Raw genomic sequence first — 12,621 nt, 5'->3', positions numbered from 1 at the left:
AAAATAATAGCCACACCGGACTATAAGCTGCACCCATTTTTTTTTTCTTTTTTTACTTTCATCTTTCCTTTTATTGGCCACACATTACTATTGACCACACCCACTACATTTTAGAAGAAAAAATATATGTTTCCATACATTACCTACACTGGACTATAAACTGCACCCAAAACATTTAAAATATATATTTTTTCTTTATATTAGTTGCACCAAACTGTAGACCACACCCACTATATTTTAGGAAAACATTTTCCCCAAAATAATAGCCACACCGGACTATAAGCCGCACCCAATTTTTTTTGAAAAACTTATATCATTTTTTAAATTTGCCACACCGGACTATAAGCCACACCTACTACATTTTAGAAAAAAAAATGTTTCCATATATTACCTACACTGGATTATAAGCCGCACCCAATACATTTTAGAAAAAAACTATTTTCTTAATATTAGCCACACCCACTATATTTTAAGAAAACATTTTCCCCAAAATAAGAGCCAAACCGGACTATAAGCTTCACCCATTTTTTTTTTTTTTAACTTATATCTTTCCTTATATTAGCCACACCGGACTATAAGCCCCACCTACTACATTTTAGAAAAAATAACTTTTTCCATATATTACCTACACTGGACTATAAGCCGCACCCAATACATTTTAGAAAAAAACTATTTTCTTAATATTAGCCACACCCACTATATTTTAAGAAAACATTTTCCCCAAAATAAGAGCCAAACCGGACTATAAGCTTCATCCATTTTTTTTTTTTTTAACTTATATCTTTCCTTATATTAGCCACACCGGACTATAAGCCACACCTACTACATTTTAGAAAAAAAATATTTTTACATACACTACTTACACTGGGTGACTGACTATAAGCCGCACCCAATATTTAAAAAAAAAATGTATATCTTTCCTTATATTATCCACACCGGACTATAAGCCACACCTACTACATTTTAGAAAAAAAATATTTTTGCATACATAAACCTACACTGGACTATAAGCTGCACCCAATACATTTTAGAATAAAAATATTTTCTTTATATTAGCCGCACCAAACTGTAGGCCACACCCACTATATTTTTGGAAAGCATTTTACCCAAAATAATAGCCACACCTTACTATAAGCCGCGCCCAATTTATTTATTTTTTTAAATGTATATCTTTCCTTTTATTAGCCACACCGGACTATAAGCCACACCTACTACATTTTAGAAAAAAAATATTTTTACATACACTACTTACACTTGGTGACTGACTATAAGCCGCACCCAATGTTTTTTTTTTGAAAAATGTATATCTTTCCTTATATTAGCCAGACCGGACTATAAGCCACACCTACTACATTTTAGAAAAAAATATTTTTGCATACATAAACCTACACTGGACTATAAGCTGCACCCAATACATTTTAGAATAAAAATATTTTCTTTATATTAGCCGCACCAAACTGTAGGCCACACCCACTAAATTTTAGGAAAACATTTTCCCCAAAATAATAGCCACACCTTACTATAAGCCGCACCCCAAAAAACTTTTTTTAAATGTATATCTTTCAATCAATCAATCAATCAATGTTTACTTATATAGCCCTAAATCACTAGTGTCTCAAAGGGCTGCACAAACCACCACGACATCCTCGGTAGGCCCACATAAGGGCAAGGAAAACTCACACCCAGTGGGACATCAGTGACAATAATGACCCAGTGGGACGTCGGTGACAATAATGACTATGAGAACCTTAGAGAGGAGGAAAGCAATGGATGTCGAGCGGGTCTAACATGATACTGTGAAAGTTCAATCCACAATGGATCCAACACAGTCGCGAGAGTCCAGTCCAAAGCGGATCCAACACAGCAGCGAGAGTCCCGTTCACAGCGGAGCCAGCAGGAAACCATCCCAAGCGGAGGCGGATCAGCAGCGCAGAGATGTCCCCAGCCGATACACAGGCAAGCAGTACATGGCCACCGGATCGGACCGGACCCCCTCCACAAGGGAGAGTGGGACATAGAAGAAAAAGAAAAGAAACGGCAGATCAACTGGTCTAAAAAGGGAGTCTATTTAAAGGCTAGAGTATACAAATGAGTTTTAAGGTGAGACTTAAATGCTTCTACTGAGGTGGCATCTCGAACTGTTACCGGGAGGGCATTCCAGAGTACTGGAGCCCGAACGGAAAACGCTCTATAGCCCGCAGACTTTTTTTGGGCTTTGGGAATCACTAACAAGCCGGAGTCCTTTGAACGCAGATTTCTTGCCGGGACATATGGTACAATACAATCGGCAAGATAGGATGGAGCTAGACCGTGTAGTATTTTATACGTAAGTAGTAAAACCTTAAAGTCACATCTTAAGTGCACAGGAAGCCAGTGCAGGTGAGCCAGTACAGGCGTATTATGATCAAACTTTCTTGTTCTTGTCAAAAGTCTAGCAGCCGCATTTTGTACCAACTGTAATCTTTTAATGCTAGACATGGGGAGACCCGAAAATAATACGTTACAATAATCGAGGCGAGACGTAACAAACGCATGGATAATGATCTCAGCGTCTTTAGTGGACAGAATGGAGCGAATTTTAGCGATATTACGGAGATGAAAGAAGGCCGTTTTAGTAACGCTTTTAATGTGTGCCTCAAAGGAGAGAGTTGGGTCGAAGATAATACCCAGATTCTTTACCGTGTCGCCTTGTTTAATTGTTTGGTTGTCAAATGTTAGAGTTGTATTATTAAATAGAGTTCGGTGTCTAGCAGGACCGATAATCAGCATTTCCGTTTTTTTGGCGTTGAGTTGGAAAAAGTTAGCGGACATCCATTGTTTAATTTCATTAAGACACGCCTCCAGCTGACTACAATCCGGCGTGTTGGTCAGCTTTAGGGGCATGTAGAGTTGGGTGTCATCAGCATAACAGTGAAAGCTAACACCGTATTTGCGTATGATGTCACCTAGCGGCAGCATGTAGATGCTGAAGAGTGCAGGGCCAAGGACCGAACCCTGGGGAACTCCACACGTTACCTTAACGTAGTCCGAGGTCACATTGTTATGGGAGACACACTGCATCCTATCAGTAAGATAAGAGTTAAACCAAGACAGGGCTAAGTCTGACATACCAATTCGTGTTTTGATACGTTCTAATAAAATATTATGATCTTTCCTTTTGTTAGCCACACCGGACTATAAGCCACAGCTACTACATTTTAGAAAAAAGATATTTTTCCATACACTACTTACACTGGGTGACTGACTATAAGCCGCACTCAATACATTAAAAAAATATACATATTCTTTATATTAGTCCCACCAAACTGTAGACCACACCCACTATATTTTAGGAAAACATTTTACCCAAAATAATACCCCAAAAGGGAATAAGCGGTAGAAAACGGAAAAATAGCCACACCGGACTATAAACCGCACCCATTTTTTTTTTTTAAATGTATATCTTTCCTTGTATTAACCACACTGGACTATAGGCCACACTTACTGCATTTTAGAATTGTTTTTATTTTTTATTTTTTGCATACATTATTTACACTGGACTATATGCCGCACCCAATATATTTGAGAAAAACAAATATTGTGTCTTTTTCATGTAAGCAAGTAATTTCTTGTGATTAATCCACCTTTTAAAGTGTGATTAATCTATTTGTTCCTAATCTTACCAAGTAAATATGTTTATTATGCGTTTATTTCCTTCTGTATTTGCTGGACGAGCGCAACAATTCAAAATGAATGTGGTGTTTGTGTCTTGCAGAGCCCTTCAGCGCCGACGTGTGGGTGATGATGTTCGTCATGCTGCTGATTGTGTCCGCCGTGGCCGTCTTCGTGTTCGAGTACTTTAGCCCGGTGGGTTACAACCGCTGCCTGGCGGACGGCAGAGGTGAGGCCACGCCCACTCGTTTCTGCTTTCTGTGTAGCGCCATGAGAAAATTTGTAGAAAAACTTAGCCCCTCCCAGGTATCACAGCTCCGCCTCCTTCCCCGCTCGTCAACTCGGGCTAAAAAGCACTTGAGCGGATCCTTTGGAAATATTTACCCGCCGGGATTGAAAGGGCGTCCCAGGTAGCGCGCCACGTTCAATCAACTTTCCCATCAAAGTCGGCGCTTAAGGGTTTTCTCTGCACGCGTTTGGGATTGAATTGACCTCACTCAAGGTCAAATCTGTCAAACGTTTCTGCAGCATTTTTTTGTCAGCGAGCTCCAGAGGGAATATGTGTGTGATTTGACGTAGGGCTACACCATCACTACATGGTCTGTACTATAAGACGCACCAGCCACATCTCAGGAAACAAAATATTTTCCAATTAGCCACATCAGACTATAAGCTACACCCACAACATTTCATAAAACAAAATATGTTCCATATGTTAGCCGTATCGGACTATAAGCCGCACCCACTACATTTTAGGAAACAAAATATTGCTTCAGATATATTAGCTGTATCAGACTATAAGCCACACCCACTACATTTAAAGAACCAAAATATTTTCCATGTATTAGCCACATCGGACTATAAGCCGCACCCAACACATTTCAGAAAACAAAATATGTGTCCACACATTAGCCGCATTGGACTATAAGCCGCACCCACAACATTTCAGAAAATAAAATAGTTTTTCCTTATTAGCCCCACCGGGCTGTAAGCCACACCCACTACATTTAAGAAAGCAAAATATGTTTTCCATGTATTAGCCGCATCAAGCTATAAGCCACGGCCACTAAATTTTAGGAAACGAAATATTGCTTCACATATTTTAGCCGCATCAGAGTATAAGCCGCACCCACTACATTTAAAGAAGCAAAATATTTTCCATATATTAGCCACATCAGACTATATGCCGCACCCACAACATCTCAGAAAACAAAATATGTTCCAATTATTAGCCACATTGGATTATAAGCTGCACCCACTATATTTAAGAAAGCAAAATATTTTCCTTGTATTAGCCGCATCGGACTATAAGCCACACCCACCACATTTCAGAAAACAAAAAATATTTCCATATAATAGCCGCATCGGACTATAAGCCGCACCTACCACATTTCAGAAAAAAAAATGTTTTCCACATATTATCCGCATTTGACTAAGCCGCACCCACAACATTTCAGAAAATAAAATAGTTATTTCATATACTAACCGCATCGGACTGTAAACCGCACCCACAACATTTGAGAAAACAAAGTATTTTTCCACATATTATCCGCATCAGACAATAAGCCGCACCCGCCACATTTCAAAGAATAAAATAGGTTTTCCATATTAGCCACATCGGACTATAAGCCGCACCCACTACATTTAAGGAAACAAAATATTTTCCATATATTAACCACACCGTACCCCGCCTTTCGCCCGATTGTAGCTGAGATAGGCTCCAGCGCCCCACGCGACCCCAAAGGGGAATACGCGGTGGAAAATGGGTAGATGGATAGCCACACCGGACTATAAGCCACGCCCTCTACAATTCAGAAAACAAAACATGTTTCCATGTTTCTACGTTTTAGCCGCATCGGACTATAAGCCAGACCCACCGCATTTTATAAAACAAAATATATTTCATATAATAACTGCATCGGTCCTTAAGCCGCACCCACTACATTTTAGAAAAGAAAATATTTTTCATATTATATCGGCATCAGACTATAAGCCACACCCACTAAATTTTAAAAACAAAATACCGTATTTTTCGGAGTTTAAGTTGCTTCGGAGTATAAGTCGCACCTGCTGAAAATGCATAATAAAGAAGGGAAAAAAACATATATAAGTCACACTGGAGTATAAGTTGCATTTTTGGGGGAAATTTATTTGATAAAATCCAACACCAAGAATAGACATTTGAAAGGCAATTTAAAATAAATAAAGAATAGCGAACAACAGGCTGAATAAGTGAACGTTATATGAGGCATAAATAAGCAACTGAGAAGGTGTCTGGTTTGTTAACGTAACATATTATGGTAAAAGTCATTCAAATAACTATAACATATAGAAAATGCTATACGTTTACCAAACAATCTGTCACTCCTAACCGCTAAATCCCATGAAATTTATACGTCTAGTCTCTTATGTGAATGAGCTAAATGATATTATTTGATATTTTACGGTAATGTGTTAATAATTTCACACATAAGTCCCTCCTGAGTATAAGTCGCACCCCCGGCCAAACTATGAAAAAAAACTGCGATTTATAGTCCGAAAAATATGGTAATTGATCATATGAAGAGTTCATACGCAAAAACCGATAAACGCCATTTTGATAAAGTTTAGCCCAGCCTCGGTAATACATAGTCCGCCACTTCTATTGTGGTATACCAAAATCAATTTGTTTGCAAATGCGGACAAATGTCGCTTTTAACGTCATTTAGTTCAGCGATTTATTGCAAAGGCCGATAAGCGCCATGGATCATCTACCACAAAAGCCGATATATCCGTTTGCCCAACCAGCGCTGCAGTACGGGATCACGTGACAAACAAAATGGCGGCGCGCACGGAGTCACTCAGTGTTGTTATCCACGCATGAATAATTTGGAAGCTTCTCCTGTGAAGACTGTTAAGCCAGCGAAAAAAACTGACGTGTTGAAGATATTTTTTGATGTTGGTGCTAGCATGCGTGTCCGTGAGTTTTACACCGCTGCGTTAAACGATGTTGTCGAGCATGGAGCTAATGTCGATAGCGATGATGAGTGAGCTGTTATCTGCACAGGAGTGTTTTTGATAGGCAAACCAGGTTGAACATTTGTGCTTGTTTTATTAATAAAACATTGTCTTCATTGCAACACTGTTTTTTTTGTTTTTTCATCTTGTGCTGAAAAGCACGAGGTAAATATGTGAGGTCACAGTTCCAAAAAAGCATGTCCGGTTAGCAAGTACGAAAAAACAATGTTCGCAGGGACAGCTAGATTTATACGTACCAAGGGATCGAAACTGTTAAATAATGAAGTAAATAAATGTGAACAGTTGTTACGTTGAAATGTGGCTTTCGATAAATTTCACGTTCTGTTTTTCTCTCTATCTTTATCTTGAATATTATGCGAAATAACGACCGCAAAGAAAACGATTTTGGAGATATCTGTTTTTGCGACATATCATAATTTGGATATATCTGCTTTTGACGTAAAACCACATCAAACACTCTTACTTGAAAGCCATTCATTACATCAGCATTTCTTAAAAGTTTAGGCGTTCATGACTTGCTTATGTTGATATTAAATAAACCATTGTACGCTTGTACATGTACCGGCAACACCAGCTGGCAGAAAATTGTTAATATACAGAATCGGTCAAAATGGATTTATCTGCTTTTGCATATGAACTCTTCATATATTAACAGCAGCGGCATATAAGCCGCACCCAAAACATTTCAGAAAACAAAATATTTTTCATATATTAACTGCGTCAGACTATAAGCCACACCCACTACATTTTAGAAAATGAAAATAAAAATAGCTGTCTTATACGGGCCGCGTTGTGCCGACCCATCAGCTTTCCTGTACAATGTTTGTCTAATCTTTAACGGGTTTGTGCTGAAAACAAAGAAACAAACAACACTCTTTGCTCTGATTGCGGCTTTGCACACTCTTGGCATTCTCTCCATGAACTTCAAGAGGTAGTCAGCTGGAATGGTTTTCACCTCGCAAGTGTGCTTGAAACATATGGAGAGAATGCCAAGAGTGTGCAAAGGGTGGCTGTTTTGAAGAAACTACTGTAGAATATAAAATATGTTTTTAGTTATTTTGCCTTTTTTTGTGAAATACATAACTCCACATGTGTTCATAGTAGTCATGAAAATGAAGAAAAAGCATTGAATGAGAAGGTGTGTCCAAACTTTTGGCCTGTACTGTATATATATATATATATATATATATATATATATATATATATATATATATATATATATATATATATATATATATATACGTAGAATGTATTTATGTACATATATAATATGTACTGTATATATGTATATATACAGTTTGTATTTATGTATATAATGTATTTAATTATACATGTATATACATATATGTATGTATACTAAGGTTGTACGATGTACCAGTATTGGTATAGTACCGCAATACTAATGAATCATATTTGGTACTATACCGCCTCTAAAACGTATCGGTTGATTTTAATTATGATTCTTGGAGTGATGATCTGAATCAGAATTGATTCTCAATTTGTCTCAATTCAACACAATTCTTAATTTAAGGCGATACCGGCAATGTACTTACATCCAACCCCCCATCCATCATCTCCTTCCACTTATCAAAGTCGGGTTGCGGGGGCAGCAGCCTAAGCAGAGAAGCCCAGACTCCGATACCCCCAGCTACCTCGTCCAGCTCCTCCCGGGCGTTGTAGATTTGAAAATGAATAAAAATAAATTTTGCAATAGGATGAATCGATTTGGAATCAAAAATAATAAGAATTGTGATTGGAAAATTAATAGATTTCTTTGAGCAGGAAAAAAAAAAGTAAATTTTTCTTACTCTATCCCTTTAAATTTGGCAAAGTTTATTTTTAAAAATCAGGCCTTTCATTTCTTCTATGAGGCAATCTTGCAGAATGACTGCAAAATTCTCTAATAAGTAAATTACTGCCTCCTTCTGGATTATACCTGTAATGTATGCATCTGATCTGATACGTCAGGCTTTTGGGAAAAAAATGGGCGGTATAGTTCAGTTGGTAGAGTGGCCGTGCCAGCAACTTCAGAGTTCCAAGTTCGATTCCCGCTTCCGCCATCCTAGTTACTGCTGTTGTGCCCTTGGGCAAGACACTCTAGCCACCTGCTCTCAGTGCCACCCACACTGCTTTAAATCCATCCATCCATCCATCCAGAGATATTGGGTTTCACTCAGTAAATTAGTTGGAGTCACGAGACAAAAAGTGCTATATAAATATAATTCACTTCACTTCACTAACTGATGATGTAGAGGACTCCAAAACTGTTGTATCACTTATGATACATTAGGCGTTGTAGGGTTAAATGTGACTTTTTTGATGTCATCAACCAATATATATATATTTAAAAAAATATATATATATTTTCTTCTTTGTGCTTAATTGGGTCGAATTCCTGGCGTCACAAAATGATGCCTATTCTTTGTAAAGGCATGAATTTCTCACCGCCCCGTCTTCTCTGTCATCCTCCATCACGCCTGCCAGAGCCCGGCGGTCCCTCCTTCACCATCGGAAAGGCCATCTGGCTGCTGTGGGGTCTGGTCTTCAACAACTCCGTCCCCGTGCAGAATCCCAAAGGTACCACCAGCAAGATCATGGTGTCCGTCTGGGCCTTCTTCGCCGTCATCTTCCTGGCGTCCTACACTGCCAACCTTGCAGCCTTCATGATCCAGGAGGAGTACGTGGACCAGGTGTCGGGCCTGTCAGACAAAAAGGTGGGAATAAGAGAATTTACAAGTGCTGTAATATATATATATATATATATATATATATATATATATATATATATATATATATATTTATATATATATATATATATATATATATATATATATATATTTACATATATATATGCGCCGACAATCCATCAAGCGGCGCGACTTGGTAGCGTACTAAAACATTTTGACAGATTTTTGAGTGCCATGTGTAATGTTTTATAGCAGCTGTCCGCGAACTATGGCCCACGGGCCGGATACGGCCCTCCGGCATCCAAAATCCAGCCCGCGGGAAGTTTTTTTTTTTTTTTTTTTAATCCATTTTCTACTGCTTGTTACTCTCTGTGTCTCCTAGCTGCTCAAGCAAATCATAATGTCTTAAATTGCATTTTCCCATCAATACCGTGACATTGCACTCTTTCAGTCAATTAGTGCACAATATATATATATATATATATATATATATATATATATATATATATATATATATATATATACATATATATATATATATATATATATATACATACATATATATATATATATATATATATATATATATATATATATTTTTTTTTTTTATATATATATATATATATACATATATGTATAAATTAGGGCTGGGCAACGATTAAAAATTTTAATCGAAGTTAATCGCACTATTTCTCCGATTAATCGCGATTAACTGCATTGTATACGCAAAGCCCAATAATGAATTCAAAAGTACTGTGTAGTGCACCTTTATTGGAATATTCTCCCACATGAACAAAAGCGCCAAAACATTTGTTGTGCACACACAATTTAAATCAGTCCTTGTTAAACAGTAGCAGTTAAATAGCATATTTTATGAAAATCAACTAAAAAAATGTAAATACAAACATTTAAGCTTATTGCCACTGCCAGGGTATTTAAGTTATCCTGTTTGTTATGGAAAATAAATATAATCTACATACAAATCTCTGAGCCACAATCATAACATCTGAACAGGCAATTTCTGAGGTAACAGCAGAAACATTTTTTTTATCAGGGATCTTATGTTTAAAAAACCTATATTATAGGTAGTGGGCTGTTTTAGGGAATTTTTGATCGAATTATCCGTAGTAGCAATATTAATAATGTTGTGTTTATTCTGCGTAGTGCACTTAGAATAATTATGACCATATCTAGGAATTGATATGATGGGAATTTTCCGATTGTTTGCTTGGTGCTTTGATAAACTGAACGCATATACATGGTACTATATTGTGATGTTATGAGCCAGGGAAAAAAAGAACTACCCTACCCAGCATGCAACAGGAGTGACGAGCATGCGCGGTAGCCCGGTATAGGTTGTGTCGCCATGACGGCATCTTGTATGTTGTGATATGCACGCTCTGAAAGCAAACGTTAAGAACTCAGCCAACACTCCTCGTCTGCATTATTCATAAATAGACAGACAACACATATACTCCGCTGCTTCACAGGCCGCTGGATGTAGCCGGCAAAGTATTCCCATGCTAGCTAGCCGGTCTAGCAAGAACGCGTCAATCAGTCCAAAACGGCCCGATCTATCCACATCCAGAATTGTCTGGCGGTCGTAAGTGATCCCGGAGTGACCACGCTGTAAGCCAGCCATGAAATTTGCAGAATTGTCCGGTATTTTTGCCAAATGTTCCATCTTTACCAAGAGCCCCTCGACGCCGAAGTACATCCGGGAGATGCCATCTTGTTAAGAAAAGGCGTTAACAAAATAAAAGCATGTAAACAACATACGCAAATGTGCGATAAAATAATTGTCGGCGTTAATAGATTGATGAGTTAACGCGTAATTAACGCATTAATTTGCCCACCCCTAATATATATATATATATATGTACACATTTATATATATGTATATATATATATACATACATGTATTTTTATATGTGTGTGTATGCATATATGTATATATTAAAAAATATAATATATACATATGTATATATATACATATATATTTAAATATGTATGTATATATGCATATATATGTCCATATATATATTTATGTATATATATATTTTTTTATGTATATATACATATATATGTATACAAATATATATTTTTATATATACATATATATATTTGTATATGTATATATATATATATATATATATATATATATATATATACACACATTTATATATACGTTTATATGTAAATATGTATGTATATATGTATATGTACATATATATGTATATATAGATGCATATATTAATTTATATATGTGTATGTATGTATATATTATAAAAAATAATACATACATATGCATATATATACATATATATCTATGTACATATACATATATATACATATTTATGTAGGTATATATATATATATATATTCATGTATATATACATATATATGTATATATATTTATGTATGTATATATATATATATTCATGTATATATACATATATGTATACACATATATATATTTATGTATATATATATATGCGCATATATATATGTGTGTATATATACATATATATGTATATATACATATATAAATGTATATATATACATATATGTATATATATGTATATATACAGATTTAAATGTATATATGCAAAACCTCCTTCCATCAGTGAGAGCTTTGAATGGTTGACCAAATACTTATTTTCCACCATAATTTACAAATAAACTCTTTGAAATTCCTACAATGTGAATTCCTGGATTTTTTTTTTCACATTCTGTCTCTCACAGTTCAAGTGTACCTATGATGAAAATTACAGACCTCTGTCATCATTTTAAGTGGGAGAACTTGCACAATCGGTGGCTGACTAAATACTTTTTTGCCCCACTGTGTATATATATATATATATATATATATATATATATATATATATATATATATATATATATATATATATATATACACACACACAGCCCGGCCAAATTGTTTTGATTCAACGCGGCCCCCCGAGACCAAAAGTTTGGGGACCCCTCTTCTATAGTCTCAATGAAACATCAAAGTTTTGCTGTTTCTTGCTAGCGTCATTTATTGAACAGGCGTCGTCAACCTGTGGTCCACACATGTCTCTTACGTGTGACTGCCATCTACTGGTCACACTTATCAGTACACCATGTACCAAATCAATATAGTTTCGAGGTCGGTAAGCACGACCAGAATTAATTAGGCGCACTGGGTTACAAGCCTCATTTCTGAGGACATTAAAAATATTTTAAGCGCGCCTTAAGTATGCTTCAAAAAATCTGTTCACAA

The 12,621-nt window shown here is 36.4% G+C and overlaps 1 protein-coding gene across 4 annotated transcripts in view; it reads left to right on the top strand.

The window, feature by feature from the left end:
• grin2bb (glutamate receptor, ionotropic, N-methyl D-aspartate 2B, genome duplicate b) overlaps nucleotides 1-12,621 on the top strand; it is a 308,114-nt gene that overhangs the window by 274,337 nt on the left and 21,156 nt on the right. For all 4 annotated transcript variants that reach the window (XM_061906010.1, XM_061905985.1, XM_061905994.1 and 1 more), the window contains exons 11-12: nucleotides 3,755-3,880; nucleotides 9,154-9,383. In XM_061906010.1, coding sequence (XP_061761994.1) covers nucleotides 3,755-3,880; nucleotides 9,154-9,383 — 356 coding nt within the window. The remainder of the gene's footprint in view (nucleotides 1-3,754; nucleotides 3,881-9,153; nucleotides 9,384-12,621) is intronic.

This window comes from Nerophis ophidion, linkage group LG01 (assembly GCF_033978795.1).
Source record: "Nerophis ophidion isolate RoL-2023_Sa linkage group LG01, RoL_Noph_v1.0, whole genome shotgun sequence".
In the NCBI taxonomy this organism is placed as follows: Eukaryota; Metazoa; Chordata; class Actinopteri; order Syngnathiformes; family Syngnathidae; genus Nerophis; species Nerophis ophidion.
This window is presented reverse-complemented; position numbering and strand designations above follow the sequence as displayed.